Genomic DNA, 21,727 nt, shown 5'->3' with positions numbered 1-21,727 from the left:
GGCGCGGGAGTGGGAGGGGAGGGGGGGAGGCTGCCCACACCGGACAGGGCTCGGGCGGGGCCGGCAGGACAAGCGGTTCCCGAGCGCCCCGGGCCGTGCCAGCCTCCCCCGTGCGTCCTGGGCGCAGCCGGCATGAAGCAGCGGGAGGGAGACGGGCCCGGGCAGCCGGTGCCCCCCAGCTACGCCGGGGATCGGCCGCGGGCGGGCGGGAAGCTGCTGCTGGGGGGCGGCCGGGCCCCCCCGCGCTGGCTGCGCGTCGCCACCGTCTGCGCCTATTTCCTCTGCGTCTCGCTGGCCGCGCTGCTGCTGGTGATCTACTACGGGCTGGTGTGGGCGCCGCGGGGCCCCGGCGCGGAGAACGGCACCGAGCCCGGCCCGCGGGCCCCGCAGCTCTGCAACCACAGCGGGCCGGGGCCGGGGCCGGGGCCGGGGCTGCAGGAGGCGGCGGCGAAGGGGGCCCCGGGCGGCGGCCCGCGGGCCGCGCAGGAGGAGCGGAGCGGGCAGCAGGGCCCCGCGGGGCGCACGGGCTGGCGAGGCCGCGACGGGACCCACTGAGGCGCCGGAGGATGGAGCCGCCCCTGGGGGCTCCCCCCGTGGGACCGAGCCGGGCCAGGAGGGATGAGAGCAGGACGGAGCCGGGGCCCGCGGCCTGGGCGTGAAGGGCTCCGCAGGCATCGCTCGGGGCGCGCAGCGGGGACCGGACGGTGAAAGCCCCAAAGCGCAGAGCGGGCGGGGGGCAGGTCCCCCCTGCTGCCGGGGAGGCGCCCAGGAAAGTCCGGACAGCCTCAGGGGGCGGCCAAGGACGGACCCGCAGGAGCCGTCACCTCGCCAGGCCTGGGGGGCACGCGTGGCCGGCTGAGCCGGGAGAAGGGCCTGGAGGCCCCGGGGGGCTGGCCGGTGCCAGGGTCGGAGGGCACCAGGCTAACCTAGCAGCATCGCCCCCCGACCCCAAGGCACCGTGTGCTGGCGCCAGGAGCCTGGGGTGCTTTGGGTGTCAAGGCCATAACTCAGACTCCCAGGGGCACCGGGCTGCGGGCCTTGGGCTCAGCAAATCCTGTATCCTCCTCTCCGTCTGTCTGTCCAATAAACCAGTCACTGCTCCTGCCCCAGCCTCTGTCCCGCCTCACGCCACAAACTTACCCATCGGGGGGGGGGCATGGGAGCAGGGGGCGGGGTGAGGTTTGCAGGGAGCATAGGGATGCGGGGAGCAGGGTGAGGGGTGGGGGTTGGAGGGAGCAGGGCCCGGGAGTTGCGGGGGGGGGGTTGCAGGGAGCAGGGTGAGGGGTGGGAGGAGCAGGAGGTGGGGGGCAGCAGGGTGAGGGGTGGGGGTTGCAGAGAGCAGGATGGGGGGTTGCAGGGAGTGGGGGGGTTCAGGGAGCGGGGTGAGGGGTGGGAGGAGCAGGGAGCAAGGGGGGTGAGGGGGGTTGCAGGGAGCAGGGAGCGGGGTGGGGGTTGCAGGGTGAGGACTGGGAGGTGAGGGTGGGGGTTGCAGGGAGTAGAGTGAGGGGTGGGGGATGCAGGGAGTAGGGTGAGGGGTTGGAGGAGCAGGGTGAGGAGTGGGGGTTGCAGGGAGTAGGGGGGGTTGCAAGGTGAGGGAGAGATCGTGTCACTTTAGCCCATTCCCAGCTGTGGGAGTTGTCGCATCCAGACTGGCTGTCAGCAGATATCCTCCAGTCTCCCATATTCCAAACAGCGTCACATCCCCCCACGCAAAATTGATGCAGAAAGGGGTGTCCCTATGCACCGCTGAAGGCATCACAGGAATTTTTCATTCAGTATTGTGACGGGTTGGATCACAGAAACCCCATTGGGAACTGCCACCTGATGTGCCTAGACTACCTCAGAGCCCGTTTTCCCTGCCAGTTTGGGACTTCAGTGCCTTGCCTTGTTTGAGCCAGACATGCTAGCCTGCTGCAACACAGGTCCAAGTCTGAACCACGTCACCCACAAGCTGCAGACTTAACCGAAAACAGCTTAAGAAGTGCTCCTGTCTCCAGCATTCAGATATCCAACTCCCAATGGGGTCCAAACCCCAAATCAATCCGTTTTACCCTGTATAAAGCTTATACAGGGTAAACTCATAAACTGTTCACCCTCTATAACACTGATAGAGAGATACGCACAGCTGTTTGCCCCCCCCAGATATTATTACATACTCTGGATTAATTAATAAGTAAAAGGTGATTTTATTAAATACAAAAAGTAGGATTTAAGTGGTTCCAAGTAATAACAGACAGAACAAAGTGAATTACCAAGCAAAATAAAATAAAACATGCAAGTCTAAGCCTAATACTGTAAGAAAACTGAATACAGATACAATCTCGCCCTCAGAGATGTTCCAATAAGCTTCTATCACAGACTGGACGCCTTCCTAGTCTGGGCCCAACCCTTTCCCCTGGTACAGCCCTTGTTCCAGGTCAGGTGGTAGCTAGGGGATTTCTCATGATGGCTCCCCCTATTCTCTGTTCCACCCACTTATATATCTTTTGCATAAGGCGGGAATCCTTTGTCCCTCTAGGTTCCCACCCACCCCCTTCTCACTGGAAAAGCACCAGGTTAAAGATGGATTCCAGTTCAGGTGAGATGATCTCATGTCACTGTAAGACTTCATTGCCCACTTGCCAGCACACACGTATACAGGAAGACTTACAGGTAAACACAGCCACCTACAGTCAATTGTCCTAGTCAATGGGAGCCATCAAGGTTCCAAAGCACCATTAATGGCCCACACTTTGCATAATCACAATAGGGCTCCAGAGTTATATTTCATATTCCTAGTTTCAGACACAAGAGTGGTACATTTATACAAATAGGATGACCACACTCAGTAGATTATAAGCTTTGTAATGATACCTTACAAGAGACCTTTTGCATGAAGCATATCCCAGTTACAAATTATATTAACTCATTAGCATATTTTCATAAAATCATATAGACTGCAACGTCACAAGTATTATTAGACTTTTCAGTTTCACATCAATATTATCAGTGTGTAACCGAAATGGTTTCTCAAAATCAGGTTTGACTAGAACAGGCTTTTTTTTGGTAAGATTTATCATGGAAATAACAATGTTACTGAATCCCCTTACAAACCCGTGGTAATATTTGACTAGGTCAATAGCGGATTGGACCTTTTGTGATCTTGCCAGGAGTTCTTGAAAATAGGTAGTTTATCCTTATAAGCTCCGACCTGGTGTATCTTCTGTGCCAACAACTATAGGCAAATTTCCCCCTCCCTTGTCAGACTGGTAATTTGCATCAACACTGACACTAGTTTTCAAATTCTCATCATTGTGCATACCGCAAAATTTCATTTCCCTTCTTAGAGTTGACTCACTCTCCCCATCAGCAGGCTCAGGTCTTTTCCCCTTCACCTTTCTCCTAGAGGGTTGAGATCTGAACCTCCCTGCTTAAAGAATCCCGTGGCTGGCTGGGTGTGTCCACCAACTGCAGCCCCTCTGGGCTCTGAGCATCTACCCGGACACTCTCCTGCATTCTTGCTTTTAGATCCACCACCCAGAGACTGGACTCGATTTACAGGGACATATCAATGCCTACCAACAAGTCAGAATCAGGATTCTGCTTACTCTCCTCTCTCCATTCTTGGTTCCACATCGGAGCAGACGGGCCCGAGCCCACCTCTGACCCCTCTCCCTGCTCCTAAGGGCTGAACTGGCAATTCGCCCGCAGAGCCCTGGAGCTTCCTGTTTGCGGCATTATAAAACCTCAGCCTTCGCTGCCCATTGGCGCTTGGGAAATCGCCTGCAGCACGGACACAGCCTGCGGGGTCGGGGCACACGGGGTGAGTGCTTGCTTAGCTCTGCGCCGCTGTTCCCGTAGCTTGATTTCGCAGCTTGGGTTCGTAGTTCGTGGTGGTAACTGGCCAGGAAAGCCGGGCACGCGGAAGAGCCCGTCTCTGTCAGGCGCACACCGATGCCCTTTGATGTTGGCAGCAGAATGTTACCCAAAGTCTTCCACCTCACCCATCCTTTTTGTAGGCTTTAGTTTGAACAAGAGTCTATGGGTCTTGCTGTGTCGCGCTGCCTCTGGGTTCGGTGTGATGGATCACCCGTCAATTGCAGATGTGACCGTCAGCCTCGGACCTGGCTTTGATCTTGTTTCAGTGGCACCTTTGTTCTTTTCTTTTAGGGTGGACTCTTCTCACTTTATCAGGGCTGTTGTCTGCCTCTTCAGCCCTTGGTGTTTGCACTTTACCTTATGGGGACAGGCTGGGGCTGGAGGTTGATCCCATTATCCATGCATCCCTCACTCACACATCTGAACTAAGTTAATAAGGTTACAGCAGGTTTTGCAAAATGGACTAAGCATTTCAAAATGGAGTTTTAGATACAATATGGAAAACACAATTTCATTCTTCAGCGCTACACTGCAGGCCTGGAGCCATCTCTTCTCGGGGGCATGGTGGAGCCTTCCAGCGGGGAACAGCCGAGCCCACGGGGCAAATGCCGATGTCTTCCTGCCTGCACTTTGTGGGCAGCAGCTCCTCTACAGGACATAGTCAAAGGGTTTAGGGGTGAGATTCTGTCTGCTCCCCCTGCATCCTTGTGCCAGAGCTGGGGTGTGTCCCCCACGTTGCCTTTCGCAGAGCTACTGGCATGGCCAGCGGGAGGAATATGGGGCTCCATCAGGGTGCAGAGCCGCAGGGAACAGAACCCGGGAGCCCTGTTGCTCTGACCACTAGCCCCTGCTGCTCTAAACCACTAGCTCCCCTGTCTAGCACCAGGGCTAGACCCCCGGAGTCCTGGGTCCCAGAGGGGTGGAGGGGAGGTGGGACCCCAGGTGACTAATGAAGAGACGGCCCAGGTGCCCGTTTTCACTCACACAGGTGCAATCGTGGAGTTTCTCAAGTAGGAACGCAGAGGCAGAATCAGGCCTGAAGTGGGCCCCCGCCCCACCCCCCGCAGCTAGCAAAGGCCTCTCAGCTGGGAGGGCTGCAGGGAGTTACCCCAGAGGGATCCCGTGTTCCTGCCCCAGCTCCGGGAGGGGGCTACAGCCTGAGATCCCTCTGCTTCCCTCTCTCCTGGGTGGAAGGAGATGGAGGTAGGGCTGGTTCCTACCCCCCGTCCCGTAGCTACCCCCCTTGCTGCAGCCTCAGCAGAGGAGAAGTCTGAATGGGCCCTGGGATGGAGCCCCCCTAAAGGGTCCCTCAGGGGCAGGGCCGAGGTGCACCAGGGGGGTTTGGGTTCTGTGGGTAGCGCCCAAGATGCAGACAGCTGGGAGGCCCCATGGCAAGGAGCTCACAGCCTGGCGTGGGAGCGGGGCACTCACCCACCCTGGTGCTGCAGCAGGAAGGAGGCTGAGATGAGTTTTTTGCGAGAGGAGACTCTCCCCGGCCCCAGCTGCCCAGGCTATCTGCAGCGACGTGGCTGCTGGCAGCAGACAGGTGTCCCACCATGGCTCAGTGGCTCTGAGCCGCTGGGGAAGAAGGCTCATGTGAGCCAAAACCTCACCCCCTTGGCTGGCTGAGTTAATCTCCCCAGGATGCAATTCTGTTCCAAACAGCCCCTTTGAGATCTCCTGTGCCCGACTCGTCTGCCTGCGCAGGGGCCCTCTGCCATCACCGCCTCCGTCCTGAGCAGGTGTGTGTTTGCACCGGTCCGGAGACCAGACAGGGAGCTGAGAACGTACCTTGCACCGTCATTTACCCCACGGGAGAGTGTAGCTGTCCTGACCTGGGGGGCATTTCACGGGTGTAAACGCCTGCATGAAGTGCTGGGGGGACAGAGAACGGGGCCCCGAGGGGTTTAGGTGAGGGTGGCAGCACTGGGAATCAAACCCAGAGCTCCAGGAATGGGGGTGGAAGCCTCCACCACAGCCAGGTTCCTTTCTGGGCCGCCACCCCGCCTCTGACCCCTCTCCTTGCTCCTAAGGGCTGAACTAGGCAATTTCTCTGCAGAGCCCTGGAACTTCCTGTTTGCGGCATTATAAAACCTCAGCCTTCGTTGCCTGTCCGCACTTGCGAAAATCGCCTGAAGCACGGACGTAGCCTGTGGGGTCTGGGCACACGGGGTGAGTGCTTGCTTAGCTCTGCGCCGCGGGCCCGGAGCCATCTCTTCTCGGGGGCGTGGTGGGGCCTTCCAGCGGGGAACAGCCGAGCCCATGGGGCAAATGCCGATGTCTTCCTGCCTGCACTTTGCGGGCAGCTCCTGTCCAGCCTCTCTGGCATTGTCATTCTCCCAGACAGGCACAAGTTGCTATGGATAGACTGGTTTGGCCTCGAAGCTTGTTGTTAAGCTGCTCGGGGCGTTGCTGAAAGTGGCCGGATCAAAGGAGGGTGTCTATCAGAATCCAGGTGAGACGGTTAAGTGCTGGCTCTGGGCTGGAGCTCCTAGATCATTTGCTTTCCCCCCCCCCCATCCCGGTCCCCTGGGCTCGCTCTGATAGTCTGCCCACAAATCACCCCACACCAGACCAGTCGTGTCCCAGGTCAAGATTTGCCTGTCGCGATGGCTGCATTTGGGGTGGAGCTTTAGATAGGCTGTGGGTCAGCATGTGAGATGTTGGAACGGTCTCGGGGTTGGTCCGTGGTGTGGCAAGCCTGTTCCGTTTGATGCTGACAGCTCAATTCCTGGCACCCGCGCCCGCTCTTCTCTAATGGGCAACTCGTCACTGCCGTAAAACAAGGCTTGGCCTGCCTCTACACGAGTGAGCTTTTTGGTATGAATGTAAAGTGGTGCAGTTATACTGGGGTCACCCCCGTGTAGACACACTTATTCCGCATCAGAGCAGTGGCTTTCAGTGTAGTTGAGGTTGCTTGGGAAGGAGTTGGAGCTAACCGGAAAAAGCCGCTCTGATACTGGACTCAATGCCCCTCGGCGGCTTACCCCCGTGTAACTCGACTGGTGGAACCGGTCACACGTTCCTGTGTGCACCAGGCTTGAGACTTCCCCTGCACCAGGGATTTTTTCCCGGTTCCGTTCTCTAGTTCAGTTAAAATAGTTTAAGTCACTGTTTTTGGCAGCTAGGGGCTTGATCTGCGTTTAACCCAGCCTGGTTGGATCGGTGTACAACCACACTGCTCTGCCAATTAGCTCCGATACGTGTCTGGTGCCAGGGCACCCCCACGCCCTGAGCTGTCTGTCCCCCAATAGTTATGACCACCCAGCCTGCTTCGAGCCCTGGCAGAAGGGCTCCTGTGTTTACGAAACGCTGCCTTTGGGAAATTGGATTGTTCTGTGGCTAGAAACTCCGCAGCATTGGAGCTGCCATCTGCCTTGGGCTAAAGAACCTCATTTCTGCACATTTAGCTTCATTAGTAACTGTACGTGCTGACGCACCATCACCTGCTCTGGCCACTAGACTCCACTGCCCTCCCAGAGCTGGGAATAGACCCCAGGAGTCCTGGCTCCCAGCAGCCCCTGGGTAGCCAATAGCTCCCGCTCCCCTCCCAGAGCTGGGAATAGACCCCAGGAGTCCTGGCTCCCAGCCCCCTGCTCTGACCCACTCCCCTCCCCTCCCCGCGCTGGGGAGAGAATCCGTGAATCTGAGGTTCTGCTGTTGCACGATCACATTATTCTTGTCACCAGCCTAAAGCAGGGGGAGATGCCGAGCTCAGGCCCTTACTGCTATCCACGTGGGGCCCAGCTCAGCGCAGCAACCTGCACCAATCGGACGGGGGTTTTCACCGAACGCCCAGTCCTGTAGGCATTGCTGCCCATGCCTCCCGGCTCAGGGCTCTCGCCCGGAGAGAGTGCTTTATAAATAGCAGTTGCTTTTTCCTTCCTGCCCCAATTACACGGCTTTCCTCTTTCATCATGGGAAGGATGCGACATTGGGCAACTGGCTTCACAATGCAGAGTCGTCCTGCAACTGGGCAGCCTGGGAGCAGAGCGCGGAGACGCTCGGGCCCAGGTCCTTAGCCTCCAATGGGCATTCGCTGGCCTGTGCGAAAGGCGCTGGGGGCCTCAGCCCAGCTCCCAAGGGGGAGCAGCCCATCCGCAGGGAAAGGTCCCCCCCACAACGCCTGTCAGTCAGTTTAGATCCCAGCCACACTTCCTGAGTCCTTCCCAGCGGGACGCCAGGCGGTCCCATGAGTACAAATGTTCAGTTCTTTTTTAAAAATGCCGCTAAGCTCCTGGCCTCACAGAGATCTTATGTCGCTGAGTTCCACAGGCCAATCTGGATCTGTGTTTTAATACAACTATGCGGTTACGGTGCCATTCCCGCAGAGTAGCAGGACGTGACTAGCCTTTGTATTTTATTGTTTGTTTACAGGATACAGACCCTGCTGCAGAATGAACGTCACCAACTTGTCTGACTACGATCCTTACTCGTACCCTGACTTCACTGCGCCCATCTTCGAAACGCCGGATCCGCAGCCTTTCCGGCTGACCCCCATCCTGTGGGCAGCTCTGGTTCTCTATTCCCTTGTCTTCCTGCTGGGCGTGCCGGGGAACGCGGCTGTCATCTGGGTGACGGGCTTCAGGATGAAGCGCACAGTGAACACCGTCTGGTTCCTCAACCTGGCGGTGGCCGACCTACTGTGCTGCCTGGCGCTGCCGTTCCTGGCCGTGCCCGTGGCCCGCAGCAACCGCTGGGAGCTGGGTGACTTCGCCTGCAAGCTGCTCCCATCCCTCATCATCCTGAACATGTTTGCCAGTGTCCTGCTCCTGATGGCCATCAGCGTGGACCGCTGCGCCCTGGTGACCAGGCCCATCTGGTGCCAGAACCACCGCACGACCTGGGTGGCCTGGAGCGTGAGTGGGGCAGCCTGGCTCCTGGCTCTGCTCATGACCCTCCCAACCTTCATCTTCCGGAAGACGCACGCCGAAGCGTTCTCAGACAAAGTGACGTGTGTCCTGGAGTACGCTCAAGTGTCCAGTTACCAGACCGCCGTTGAGGTGTCCGTCGCTTCCTTCCGCTTCGCCGCCGGCTTCCTGGTCCCCTTCGTGGTGATCGCCACCTGCTACGGCCTGGTCCTGGCCCGCGTCCACAGGAGCCGTTTCACTCGCTCGCGCAAGACCATTAAGGTCATTCTTGTGGTGATCGTCGGCTTCTTCGTGTGCTGGCTCCCCTACCACGTGGTGGGGCTGATCCTGGCCACCAACAAGTCCAGAACGAGCCTGTTCAAAGGTGCCTCTGAGTCCGACCCCCTGACTGTGGGTCTGGCCTACGTCAACAGCTGCCTCAACCCCGTCATCTACGTCATCATGGGCCAGGACTTCAAAGACCGGTTCCAGCGCTCGCTGAAGACCATCCTCCGCAACGTGCTGAGCGAGGATTCGCTCTCCGTGGGTGACAGCAGGAAGAAGACCAGATTCACTCAGGAGACCAAGTCCACGATGGAGGACCGGAGCATCGGGGTGTGAGGTGGGGAACGGGCCCCTGGCAGCCCCACCGTGAGCCGGGCTTGTGACATGTCAGGTGACGGCTGCCTCCCCTTCACTCACTGTCGTTACCCTGGGGTGCGGCCACCGCCCCTGCGCCCCCCCAGGCCCTGCATGCTGTGGGGTGGGGCAGATGGTGATTTAATGCACATAGTGCCACCTCTACATTTGCATATCTGAATAGTCATGCTCTCATTCTCCAATTTCCCCATCATCCAACCCTTTGGTGCCTCACTCCCCTTCCTACCCTCCCAGCTCCTGCCTTGATTCCCTCCAATCTCCAGTTCCCCATGTCCCCCTGCTCCAAATTACTTCTCCATCCCTTCCCCCGAGTCTGACCCCACCCGCAACAACCCCTCTGCCATAGAGACATGACTGGAGCAACACCCGGAATCGCTCTACAACCACATCTCCATGGCTACAGGCCACACTCTGGGTGGGTCTCCTCTCTGGCTCGGGTCCTCTCTGTGGTTGGAGACCTCCATGCAGTGGGGTCTCCTCTCTGGCTGGGGTCCTCTGAGAGAGAACCTGCCTCCAGGAGGCTAACTATAGAGATGTGGCGTATGGAGTCTCACCCTCAGCTCTGCAGCTGTCCCAGGCAGGAGCCCTGCATTGGGTGCTTGCCAATCCAAGAGCCAGGCTGGAGCTGGTGGCCCTCGGCCTGGGTTCCTCTCTCCCAAGCTACGGGGGTAACTCCTCTGCCAGGCAGCAGTAGTAGCCTGTTACCCTCTTAGTCAAATCAGCCACAAGAGGGCGACAGAGACCCACCTTCCCTAGCATGGTGCTTACGGAGACCCAGGGCCGCAGGGTGTGACTCTCCCTGTCCCTTATGCAGTCGTCGGCACCAGCCCAGGGTGTGAAGCACAGGTCGGAACGGGGCAGCGTTTGGGCACGCACTCTGCATGGGTGCGGCCGAGCACCTGAGAGCCAGGCGCCCATGGGCATCCATGCAAGCACCCCCGTGCAAGCTGCAGCAAGCAACATCCACCAGGGGAAGATTACGGGAGAGTTTCTAGCCTCCCACCCCTGTTGCCAGAGTCTCGGAATTTTCTGTAACTTCCCCCTTTTAGGGCTGGGATTTTGGGGATTAGGTTTTTGGAGCCAACCGCCCCCGCCCTGCCCCACCCCCCCAGCACCCTGCAGAGGCACCATCCCGGAAATGTTGGTGGTTTGGGTTTTGTGTCATGGGGGAGGACGACTGGCAGGAAATCACCCTCCTGCTCCAGGGCACGAGCCAGCCCGACTGACTGGGCCAGGGAGAGACTTCCCAGGAGGTGACAGGTCTGAGTGCACCTCTGCCAGGCCCAGGCCTGGGACACAGCACCCTGTGCTGACCCAGGGGGTCTGAGTGAGTCCTGGCACCTCTGGGCTTCCCTCTGGGAGCCGGTGCCCAGCAAGCCAAAGTATTGTTTGTTTTAACCATAGGAACAAAGCATTTAAAGGGGAAAAGGGTTTTAAAAACAGTCTGCGACCATTTCTCTCCTACCTAAAACCATTCTGCGATGGGGATCTAGACAGGGCCGGCATCTTCAGTTGCCCCAGCGGCTCCTGCATGTCACCCTGGCTCCCCAAACAGCCCCTCCCAGGAGACGCTCGTTACAAACGCTTGAGTCCCTTTGCTCGCGGGCGTGCACAGGCCTCGGGCTGGCCTGGCGCTATCTCCTACCAGCACTCAGGCATTTGCTGAACAGTGGCTTATCTTGAGCTGTCCTGCGTCCTTCCTGCTGGTTTGTGCGGCCAGACACCGATTGAACTGAACCAACAGCTTCATCCCGCGACGTCCACAGACAGCGGCCATCCCTTGTCGGGGCTCGGCTCCAGCTCCGTCACCCCTCGAGTCTCGTCCCTGCACACCGGCCTCTGGAGCAGCTGGGACTGGCTGGGCAGAGGTAGCGTGAGTCCTGCCCTGATCCGTGGTCCCGGAACCCCCCAGGAGGTCTCACCATGACCCTCCCTCCAGCCCCGTGTGATTGTGCATTGCTCCCTCCGGGCCTGGCAGCCCCGGTCCCTGCGGCGCCCCCTCGGCCCTGGGCTGAGGTCCCCCTGCCCTGGCAGATAAACAGTGGCTCTGTGGCTTGCTCCTTGGCGCTCCGCCTTCCTCCATTAGCCTGTACGCGGCTCTGCTTACCCTGGGCGAGGCCCCTCCGTCGCCCACTGGGTCAGCGCCAATGTGATCCTGGGGGTGTTTCCAGGTTTGCCATAAACACAGACGTGGCTGCTGCCGGGTCTCTCCTTGACTCTTGCTGTGACGATGAGTGTGGGGCATCCGGGGGGGCATGAAGCCACCTGTTTATTTGTCAGGGCCGGGGGACAAGGCACCCGAGGGGCTGGGAATGGGGCTGCCACGCCCTGAAGGGAGGGTTGGGGTGTATGTTACATTTAGCAGTTTATGGCGCTGTCCACAAGGCTGGGCTTCTCGGGGCGCTGGTTCTGCACACATTGTCCAGAGGTCTCTCTTTGCCAGGGTCCCCTGTGCGGACCAATTCATGCACCACACAGTGGGGGGGTCCTTCGGATTCCTGCCCCCCCAGTGCACGGTGCTGCTCCCGGGAGACCCGAGTAACTGCTCCCCGTGTTCAGTGAATAAACGTGCCTCTTTGTCGCTGCGTTGGAGTTTGTGTCGGGATGTTGGGCTGGTGCTTCAGGGTTAAAAACTGAAAAGCAGAAGCCCTGTTCCTAGCTGAGCTCATCACCTCTGGTGTTTTCCTGGGCGTCTGCCGTGGGACGTAGCTAGGGACAGCTGCATGCGGAGACATGGGGCGGGGGCAGGCCATGAAAGCAGCGTGTCTGAAAGGCGCCACAGGCTGGGTGCCTGGTGGGGTCTGATGAGCGGAGGGTGAGGGGCTTCCCTCTGCCTCAGTCCCTGGCCCTGAAGCACACCGAGCCGGGTGCTTCCCAGCGGACGCGGAGCGTGACATTCCCTGGCCCCAGGACTCTGATCCCGCGGTCAGATCCGGGCCGGTGCAGGGGGGTCACGATCCAAGGAGCCCAGCCGCTGGGTGCTGGGGGCTTTTCGATGTCCACAAGCGAGGGAGCGGCAGGGGCAGGGGCAGCACACGCTGGCCAGGAGGGTGCAAGCAGAAACATCTCCAGTGAGTCTGTGAATTATGTATGTTCCATTCTATGCATCCGATGAAGTGGGCTGTAGCCCACGAAAGCTTATGCTCAAATAAATTTGTTAGTCTTGAAGGTGCCACAAGTACTCCTGTTCTTTTTGCGGATACAGACTAACACGGCTGCTACTCTGAAACCTGTGAATTATGGTCGCACCTAAAGGCCCCAATCCTATCCCAGCCCCCGTTGTCTTAGGGACTGTAAAGGACAGGCCCCTGCCCCCACCGCTAACAAATCCAGAGCCCAGCTGAAAGGTGGCTGATTTGGTTACACACCTGACCCTGGGGTCAGCAGGATCCTCGAGGGGGGTGTGTGTGTCACAGAGTATGTGGGACTCAGGGCCCTGCACCCCCGGCTTCCTGCGATTCACCATGACTCTCAGCCAGCCAGTAAAGCAGAAGGTTTATTTGGATGACAGGAATACAGTCCAAGACAGGTCTTGCAGGCACAGACAACAGGACCCCCTCAGTTAGGTCCATCTTGGGGTCCCAGGGCACCCCAGCCCCCTTGGGAGGTCAGAGCCCCGTCTGCCTCCCAGCCATCTCACCAGCCAGCTCCTGAAACTCTCCCTTCTGCGACCCCTCCCACAGCCTTTGTTCAGTTTCCCCGGGGCCCTCCTTGGCCCCCACTTCAGGTGTACCCTCGCCACGGGCACTTTGACTGGTGTCCCGCCCACCCCCGTCAGGGTCAGGTAGGTGTTGGGCACCACCTGATCTGGGGCCACCACCTCGGGCTGGGCCAGCGTCACCTCTGCGCCCGTATCCCAGTATCCATTGACCTTCCTCCCATCCACCTCCAGGGGAACAAGGTACTCTCTCCGGAGGGACAGCCCCGCGCCTACCGTATAAACCAAAACCCCTGAGTCTGGAGCATCCAGCCCCCCAGAGGAGCTGGCCTGGAGCTCTCCTCCCTCCTTAGCAGGTGGTACTCTGCCAGCCCCCCTTCCCTGGGAATGCTGCCTCTCGCCCGGCTGGGTCTCTACCCAGTCAACCCCCTGTGGGTTCGGTCTGCTCAGTCTGTCTCTGAGCCTGGGGCACTGGGCCCATATGTGGCCTCTCTGGCCACAGTGATAGCAGCCCATGTCCCATGGGTCCCCTCGAGTGGGTCGGATGGTCCTGACGCCGGATGTTCCCCTTTGATGGGGGTTTTCCATATTTTCCCACTGGGAGGTCCCATGGTGACTCTCTCTCTGCGTTGTGGTGGCACTGTTCCTTTGGGACTCCTCCCTGTTATCCCCTGACCGGCTCTTTACAAACTCATCGGCCAACCGGCCTGCATGTCGCAGGTTCTCTGGCTTTCTGTCCACCAACCACAGCCTCAGGTCGGATGGGCACCGCTCATACAGTTGCTCCAGTACCAGCAGTTTAACCAGGTCCTCCTTCGTCTGGGCCCCATCTGCCCACTTGCTGGCGTATCCTTCCATGCGGACGGCTAGTTGCAGATATGAGATCTCAGGGGTCCGGAACCTTTCCCGGTACATCTCGGGAGTCAGCCCAAACTCACGTAGCAGGGCCTTTTTGAATAGTTTGTAGTCCCCTTTCTCCGCCTCTTCCAGTTGGCGGTACAAGGCCACGGCTTTGGGGTCCAGTAAGGGGGTGAGAACCCGGAGTCTGTCCACAGGATCAACCTGGTGCAGCTCGCAGGCCGTCTCAAAGGCATCCAGGAAGTCATCCATGTCCTCCCCCTCCTTGCGTGGGACCAGGATGCACTTATCAAAGCTCCGTGCAGTCCTGGGTCCCCACTCACTCACCGCAGCCGGGGTCTCGCGGCCCCTCAGCCTCACCAACTCCAGTTCATGATGCCTCTGTTTCTCATGGTCCTCCAGTTCATGCTGTCTCTGTCTCTCTTCATGCTGTCTCTGTTGTTCACGATCCTCCAGCTCTCTCAGTTTTAGCTCTTTCTCCCATTCCAGCCAATTTCGCTCCACGGATGCCGAACGTCGCCGGGAGGATCCTCTGCTGGCCGGTGAGCTTCGCCGGGAGGATCCCCTGCTGGCCGGGGGGGTCACGGCGCCCTCGGTATTTGCTGGGCTCCTCCCCACCCTTCCCCTAGGCATAGGAAGGAGGGGTCTCGGGAAGCCCTCAGCAGCCGGCTGACCACTCCCAGCTGGGACAGACACTGGTGCCTGCGCTGCATTTGCCAGGCTGCTTCCCTGAGACACAGGGATCAGTTCATTCGCGCGATCTTCCGCCTCCAGCCGGGCAATGAGCTGTTCTTTGGTGAGCCTCCCACTGTGCAGCCCCCTCTGCTTGCACAGCTCCACCAGGTCGCTCTTAAGCCGCTTGGCATACATCTTCCTGCTGGCCACTCACCGGCCTGTGTGCTCACAGCTCCCCACAGTTCCCAGGGAGACCCCTAGTGTGCCAGCCCTTCTCGAGGTCACCACCTCTCAGGGGTGATAACCGTCTCTCTCTGACTCTTCAGCACGCCTGGTATCCGTCAATCCCCCTTCATTTTACTTCTCCCCAGTCACTTACTGCAGGAAGCGCTGTCCACGGGGTGCAGTAGATCCCACCACTCCCACCAGTTGTCATGGAGTATGGGGGACTCAGGGCCCTGCACCCCTGGCTTCCTACGATTCACCATGACTCTCAGCCAGCCAGTAAAGCAGAAGGTTTATTTAGACGACAGGAATACAGTCCAAGACAGGTCTTGCAGGCACAGACAACAGGACCCCCCTCAGTTAGGTCTATCTTGGGGTCCCAGGGCACCCCAGCCCCCTTGGGAGGTCAGAGCCCTGTCTGCCTCCCAGCCACATCACCAGCCAGCTTCTGAAAATCTGCCTTCAGCGACCCCTCCCACAGCCTTTGTTCAGTTTCCCGGGCCAAGGTGTCACCTGGCCTCTAACCCCTTCCTGGGTTCTCATGTTACATGCTCAGGTATTCTCCCTCGGTCAGTCTCCCACCCCCCAATGCAGACTATCCTAGCCACACTCCCCTGTCAGCATTCACAGACCACAGTAAGAACAGTCCCAGTTCGTCACAGGGGGTGCGTTTGGCAGTTGTGCCCAGGCCTCTCCCCCACCCCCCAGGGCAGTAGCCAGACACTAACCCCAGTTCTCGTTTCTGGTGTTTATTTGGAGGCTGGTCACAGGACAGCTGGGGAATGTTCTTGCTGCCCTAAGCAAACCGGCAGCTGCTGACGCAATCGGCCCCCGCACCCCTGCCCAGGGTGGCAGCTGTCCCAGTTCATACTCAGCTGTGGGGGTGTGTGGGGTGGGGGGGAGCTGTAGGAGTTAGAAATGCAGAAATGTCGGGGCTTGTGCAAGAGGCTGCGGGCTGTTGCAGTGGTTCTGGGTGGAGTTCTTAGCACACCAGCCCCTGGGGAAGTGGCCCCCATCTCCGCTCTGTGGAGGGCTCCCAGTCCCCCTGCTTCGGGGCCGGAGCTGACCCCTCACCGGGCAGGGGCGAGGTGGAGGGCACGTTATCCCATCACCGTCTCTGTAGCAGTGGGCAATGGCCTCTATTGAAGACTGGGCTAGAGGGACCCTGGGCTGGTCCAGGCTGGCCACGCCCTCGATGCTGGGCATTGTGAATTTGTCAGGCCTCTGCGAGCACCGCTAAAGCCCCCTCCTCCCTCTGGGGGACCTGGGCTCTTGGTCGGTGTTGGGGGTGGGAAGATCCCGCTCCAGCCCCGGCTGTGATGCTGCAGAGCGGCCAGGCACTGAGTGGGAGTCTCTCACCAGCGCATTTTGACAGGGCCCCCGGCAGCCCTGCTCTGAGGAGCAGCCGGCAGTGACCCACACCCTGCTCCTGGGGGGCGGGACTCAAAGGCTGGTGCTAGTTTGTTTGCTTCTCTCTGTGCCATCTGGTGCAGGTCCGTGCGGTGGGCCCTGGTGCGGTGGGGACTGGTGCGGGTCCGTGCGGTGGGCCCTGCTTCATAAACAGACTCTGAGTAGAAAGGGCTAATAAAGGATTCACTGCCGGAGTCCGGCCGGCAGCTCGGAACCATCCCCGGCACCGTCTGCGGCTGTGTCCGTGACACGCCTTGTTCACGTGTGTGACAGCTGAGTGAGTGACCCCCTCTACCCCAGCCCCGACAGCCTGCGCTCGCCTCCGCCCTGCCTGGGCTGGGGCATTGACAGGGGGAGCCCCGGGCCGGGACTGCGTGGCAAACACAGGGAAGAGCCCAGAATGCCATCACCCACCCTGATGCCCGGCATCTGGCCAGAGCCCCTGCAGCCCCTCCCGGCCGCGCGTCCGGCCCGTTCTGCTGCGTTGCAGAATTCCCAGCTTCCCCATTCTCTGGAACTTAGCTTCCTCCTCCCGGCAGCCAGGCCCCATTGCCCAATGCTCTGGGTGATGCAAAGCAAACCGCAGGGACAGCTCCAGCTAGGCCTGGGTCTCTTCAGGGAGGGGCATGCGGGGCAGGGGGTCCTGTTAACCCTTCGGTGCCCTGGGCTGAGGTTTCCCTTTATGCCGGCAGGGAAGCAGCGACGACTCCCATCCACGGAGCGCAGCAGTGGCCGTCCCGCGCCTGGGTGGGGACAGCTTGGAGCCGAAGCCCCGGCAGAGGCGGGTGAGCCAGTGGGGAAGGCACCGGGCTGGGACTCAGGAGACCTGGCTCCAACGCACAGCTCTGCCACCGACGCCCACTGCGACCTGGGGTGAGTAACTCCACCTCTCCAGGCCTCGGCCCCCGGCTGCCGTGTGGGGAGAACGAGCCCTATTCTGTCCGTTTGCATTGCCGGCTCTTTGGGGCAGAGCCTGTCTCTCACTCTGTGTGCAGCCCCTGGCACAACCGGGGCCCCAGTCTCAGCTGGGCGCGCTGAGTGTGACTGACTGCGTTAGTCACTCCCCCACCGCTGCAGGCCAGGGTGACGTCAGGGCAGGGCCCCGTCCCATGCAAGGCAGCGCCCAAGGTGGCAGGAATTAATCCTTGGAGCGCCACAGAAAGGGGGGGGCATTACTGCACCCACATGGGCCGTGGGCAGAGACTCCTGCAGCAGGGTCGCCCCCGGCCGGGATGTGGCTGCGGCATGTACATGGTGTGGGGGGATTTTATCCAGCAGGCAGGAGTCCCGGCTGCGGCTCTGGGTGTCTCTAACCCACAGAGAAATCACGGGGCCTGGAATTGCTGAGCCGGGGGCTGGTTGGTGAAATCATTCACGTGGCCTTGTCGGGCTCTCACGGCTCCTCCACGCGTGGGACCAGCCTCTGGGGGTGCGACACCAGCACGGGAAGGAGCTGCGGTGCCTACCGGGGACCCCTCCGTCCCCCGTCGCCAGGTCTATGCACTGATACATCCAGGCCTGGCTGGCTCCTGTAGCGAGCATCGGGCCTTGGGAGGATGGTGCCATTTCAGAGCAGAAAAGGGAGAGAATTTTATTCAACCCGAATTTGGTTTTCAGGGGGCGGATCCTGCGGCAGAATGAACGTCACCGAGTTGTATGATTACTACGATCTTGACTCGTACTCTAACTTCACTGCGCCTGTCTTCCACACGACGGATCTGCAGCTGACCCCAGTCCTGTGGGCGTCTCTGGTTCTCTACTCCCTCGTCTTCCTGCTGGGCGTGCTGGGAATGCGGCTGTCATCTGGGTGATCGGCTACGGGATGAAGCGCACGGTGAACACCGTCTGGTTCCTCAACCTGGCGGTGGCCGACCTACTGTGCTGCCTGGCGCTGCCATTCCTGGCCGTGCCCGTGGCCCGCGGCAACCGCTGGGAGCTGGGTGACTTCGCCTGCAAGCTGCTCCCATCCCTCATCATCCTGAACATGTTTGCCAGCGTCCTGCTCCTGACGGCCATCAGCGTGGACCGCTGCGCCCTGTGACCAGGCCCATCTGGTGCCAGAACCACCGCACGACCCGGGTGGCCTGGAGCGTGAGTGGGGCAGCCTGGCTCCTGGCTCTGCTCATGACCCTCCCAACCTTCATCTTCCGGAAGACGCACGCCGAAGCGTTCTCAGACAAAGTGATGTGTGTCCTGGAGTACGCTCAAGTGTCCAGTTACCAGACCGCCGTTGAGGTGTCCGTCGCTTCCTCCGCTTCGCCGCCGGCTTCCTGGTCCCCTTCGTGGTGATCGCCACCTGCTACGGCCTGGTCCTGGCCCGTGTCCAGGGTAGCTGCTTGTCCGATGGCACAGGCCCACGGTGGTCGTGCTGGTAGTGATTGTCGGCTTCTTTGCCTGCTGGCTGCCCTACCACGTGGTGGGGCTGATCCTGGCCGCCCACGCCCCCAGCGCCCGTCTGTACAAGCTGGCAGATGCCACCCAGCCCCTCGTCGTCAGCCTGGCCTACGTCAACAGCTGCCTCAACCCCATCATCTACGTGGGATGAGCCGGGGCTTCCTGCAAAGCCGCCTGGCTGACATCCTCCAGGAGGAGGAGGCAGACCTAGGGGATGAGGCCCAGGGTCAGCTCACCTCCACGAGCAGCGGGCAGGTTTAGGTCCATGGGGGTCCCCCAGCTCGGGCGGGACAAGGAGAGCAGGGGACTGGACTGGACTGAGCAGGCGAGATGCTCTCACCCCGGCTGCTGTGCACTGTGGGATGCTGAGATGCCGTGCCCTGTGGGTACCACATCTGTGCCTTGCATGGTCGCTGAAGGAGTCTCTGCAGAGTCGGCTGGAGGGGGCATCCTGCAGCCCCTCAGCGAAGGGGCTAGCTCCGTATTACCACTGAACTGCTCCGACTGGAAGCTCTGGGGGCAGGGACTGTCTCTGTTCTGCGTGTGTACGGCCCCGCTGCAATACAGATCATCCATAAATCACAGCCTTGTGGCGATCCCTCTCCTGCCCCTTCCTTGGCTGGCCTGTCGGAGCCGGAGCATAGGGCTGCGTGTGCCCGGCCCCGATCCCTGCCCAGCAGAGGTGGGCAAACTACAGGCCCGCGGGACCCTCCTGCCTGGCCTCTGAGCTCCTGGCCTGGGAGGCTGGCCCCGGCCCCTCCCCTGCTGTTCCCCCTGCCCCACAGCTTCAGCTCACCGTGCTGTCGGCGCGATGCTCTGGGCGGTGGGGCTGTGAGCTCCTGGGGCAGCGCAGCTGCAGAGCCTGGCCTGACCCCGGTCTCTGTGCTACGTGGTGGCGTGGCTGATGCCGGGCGGCTCAGCTGCCTGTCCTGGTGCTCTGGGCGGCGCGGCGGTAGCACCACCAGCCACCAGTGCTCCAGGCAGCGCGGTAAGGGGGCAGGGAGCAGGGGCGGGGGTGTTGGACAGAGGGCAGGGGAGTTCAGAGGGGGTGGATGGGGGCGGTCAGAGGGCGGGGAACAGGGTTGAATGGGGCAGGGGTCCCCGGGGGGCAGTCAGGAAGGAGAGGGGGGATTGGATGGGGCGGCAGGGGGCAGTCAGGAGCGGGGGTTCCGGGGGTGGTCAGGGAACAGGGAGTGGTGGATGGGGCAGGGGTCCCAGGGGGGCCGTCAGGGGACAGGGAACGGGGGGGTTGGATGGGGCAGGAGTCCCGGGGGGCTGTCCCAGGGCGCGAGAAGCAGGGGGGGTCAGATAGGGGGCGGGGGCTGGACCACGCCTGGCTGTTTGGGGAGGCACAGCCTCCCCTAACTGGGCCTTCATACAATTTCAGAAACCCGATGTGGCCCTCAGGCCCCTGCCCTAAAGCCTCGGCTCTCAGGGGGAGTGTGACTCCGGTTGGAAGCTGGAAGCAAAGCCGGGCGCTCGGCTGCAGGCGGATGAAGGTGCCTCTGTCCCGGGGGCAGTGGGACCCCAGAACCCTACAGCCCCCTCCCCCCAGCTCTGTGCCCTGCAGCCCTGATGGGCGGGGGGGGTGCACTGGTCTCCTGCAGGGAGGGGATCCCTGAGCCCCCCAATGCAGCGTGGGGGGCTGTACCTGGCCCCGGCCGGGAGGGGATCCCCGAGCCCCCCCAATGCAGCGGGGGGGGTGCACTGGCCCCGGCAGGGAGGGGATCCCCAAGCCCCCCAATGCAGCGGGTGTATGTGTGCCCCGGGAGGGGATCCCCGAGCCCCCCAATGCATCGGGGGGGGGGTGCACTGGCCCCGGCCGGGAGGGGATCCCCGAGCCCCCCAATGCAGCGGGGGGGTGCACCGGCCCCGGCCGGGAGGGGATCCCCAAGCCCTCCAATGCAGCGGGGGGGGTGCACCGGCCCCGGCCGGGAGGGATCCCCGAGCCCCCCAATGCAGCGGCGGGGGGGTGTGCCCCAGGAGGGATCCCCGAGCTCCCCAATGCAGCGTGGGGGGTGTACCGGCCCCGGCTGGGAGGGGATCCCCGAGCCCCCCAATGCAGCGTGTGTGTGTGTGTGTGCCCCAGGAGGGGATCCCCGAGCTCCCCAATGCAGCGTGGGGGGTGTACCGGCCCCGGCCGGGAGGGGATCTCCGAGCCCCCCAATGCAGCGGGGGGGGGGGTGCACTGGCCCCGGCCGGAGGGGATCCCCAAGCCCCCCAATGCAGCGTGTGTGTGTGTGCCACGGGAGGGGATCCCCGAGCTCCCCAATGCAGCGTGGGGGGTGTACCGGCCCCGGCTGGGAGGGGATCCCCGAGCCCCCCAATGCAGCGGGGGTGTGTGTGCCCCGGGAGGGGATCCCCGAGCTCCCCAATGCAGCGTGGGGGGGTGCACCGGCCCCGGCCGGGAAGGGATCCCCGAGCCCCCCAATGCAGGGGGGGGGGTGCACCGGCCCCGGCCAGGAGGGGATCCCCGAGTCCCCCAATGCAGAGGGGGGGGGGGGGGTGCACCGGGGCTCGGGCCGGGCTGGGGCGGCCCCCGGCGGCCGCTGCGGGAAGGACACGGGGCGGGACCGGGGCCGGAGGCGGCGCTTCCCGGTGGCTGCGGCCTGCGAGGCCCGGGCGGGCCGGAGCGGTGAGAGAGCGGGCCGGGGGGGCACGTGGGGGGGGCGCGGGGGGGCACAGAGCTAGTGGGGGGGGTGCAGGGGGGTCTGGGGTACACGGGGCGGGGGAGGGGGGTCTGGGGACACGGGTCGGGGGGCCCATAGGGGAATGGAGGGGGGAAGGATAGCAGGGGGGTTGGGGGGGCCCATAGGGGAATGGAGGGGGGAAGGATAGCAGGGGGGTTGGGGGGCCCATAGGGGAATGGAGGGGGGAAGGATAGCAGGGGAGTTGGGGGGGCCCATAGGGGAATGGAGGGGGGAAGGATAGCAGGGGAGTTGGGGGGGCCCATAGGGGAATGGAGGGCGGAGGGATAGCAGAGGGTTTGGGGGGGGCCCATAAGAGAATGGAGGGGGGAAGGATAGCAGGGGGGGTTGGGGGGGCCCATAGGGGAATGGAGGGGGAAGGATAGCAGGGGGGGTTGGGGGGGCCCATAGGGGAATGGAGGGCGGAGGGATAGCAGGGGGTTCGGGGGGCC

The 21,727-nt window shown here is 61.5% G+C and overlaps 3 protein-coding genes across 3 annotated transcripts; all 3 read left to right on the top strand.

Moving 5' to 3' along the window:
- INAFM1 (InaF motif containing 1) lies at positions 1-1,104 on the top strand. The gene has a single exon (XM_005311134.4). It carries the CDS (start codon positions 133-135, stop codon positions 553-555), a length of 423 nt encoding a protein of 140 aa, XP_005311191.2. The 5' UTR covers positions 1-132; the 3' UTR covers positions 556-1,104.
- A 366-nt stretch (positions 1,105-1,470) lies between these two features.
- Positions 1,471-12,540, top strand: C5AR1 (complement C5a receptor 1). Its single transcript, XM_005311130.4, has 2 exons — positions 1,471-6,313; positions 8,236-12,540. The coding sequence occupies exon 2, from the start codon at positions 8,256-8,258 to the stop codon at positions 9,327-9,329; it is 1,074 nt and encodes a 357-aa protein (XP_005311187.2). The 5' UTR covers positions 1,471-6,313; positions 8,236-8,255; the 3' UTR covers positions 9,330-12,540.
- LOC101947905 (C5a anaphylatoxin chemotactic receptor 1-like) lies at positions 11,107-19,172 on the top strand. Its single transcript, XM_065570675.1, is given in 9 exon segments — positions 11,107-11,236; positions 14,374-14,426; positions 16,887-17,067; positions 17,812-17,976; positions 17,979-18,227; positions 18,230-18,442; positions 18,445-18,528; positions 18,531-18,728; positions 18,731-19,172. Coding segments are annotated over 8 exon segments (1,245 nt in total). The 5' UTR covers positions 11,107-11,236; positions 14,374-14,390; the 3' UTR covers positions 18,850-19,172.
- The last annotated feature ends 2,555 nt before the right edge of the window (positions 19,173-21,727 follow it).

This window comes from Chrysemys picta, chromosome 17, assembly GCF_011386835.1.
Source record: "Chrysemys picta bellii isolate R12L10 chromosome 17, ASM1138683v2, whole genome shotgun sequence".
NCBI lineage: Eukaryota > Metazoa > Chordata > Testudines > Emydidae > Chrysemys > Chrysemys picta.
Note: the sequence above shows the minus strand (reverse complement) of the source record. Positions and strands in the feature narration are given on the sequence as shown.

Bases quoted from the DNA above. Each gene is read 5' to 3' on its own strand.
- INAFM1 (XM_005311134.4), top strand. From the start codon at position 133: ATGAAGCAGCGGGAGGGAGACGGGCCCGGGCAGCCGGTGCCCCCCAGC.
- C5AR1 (XM_005311130.4), top strand. From the start codon at position 8,256: ATGAACGTCACCAACTTGTCTGACTACGATCCTTACTCGTACCCTGAC.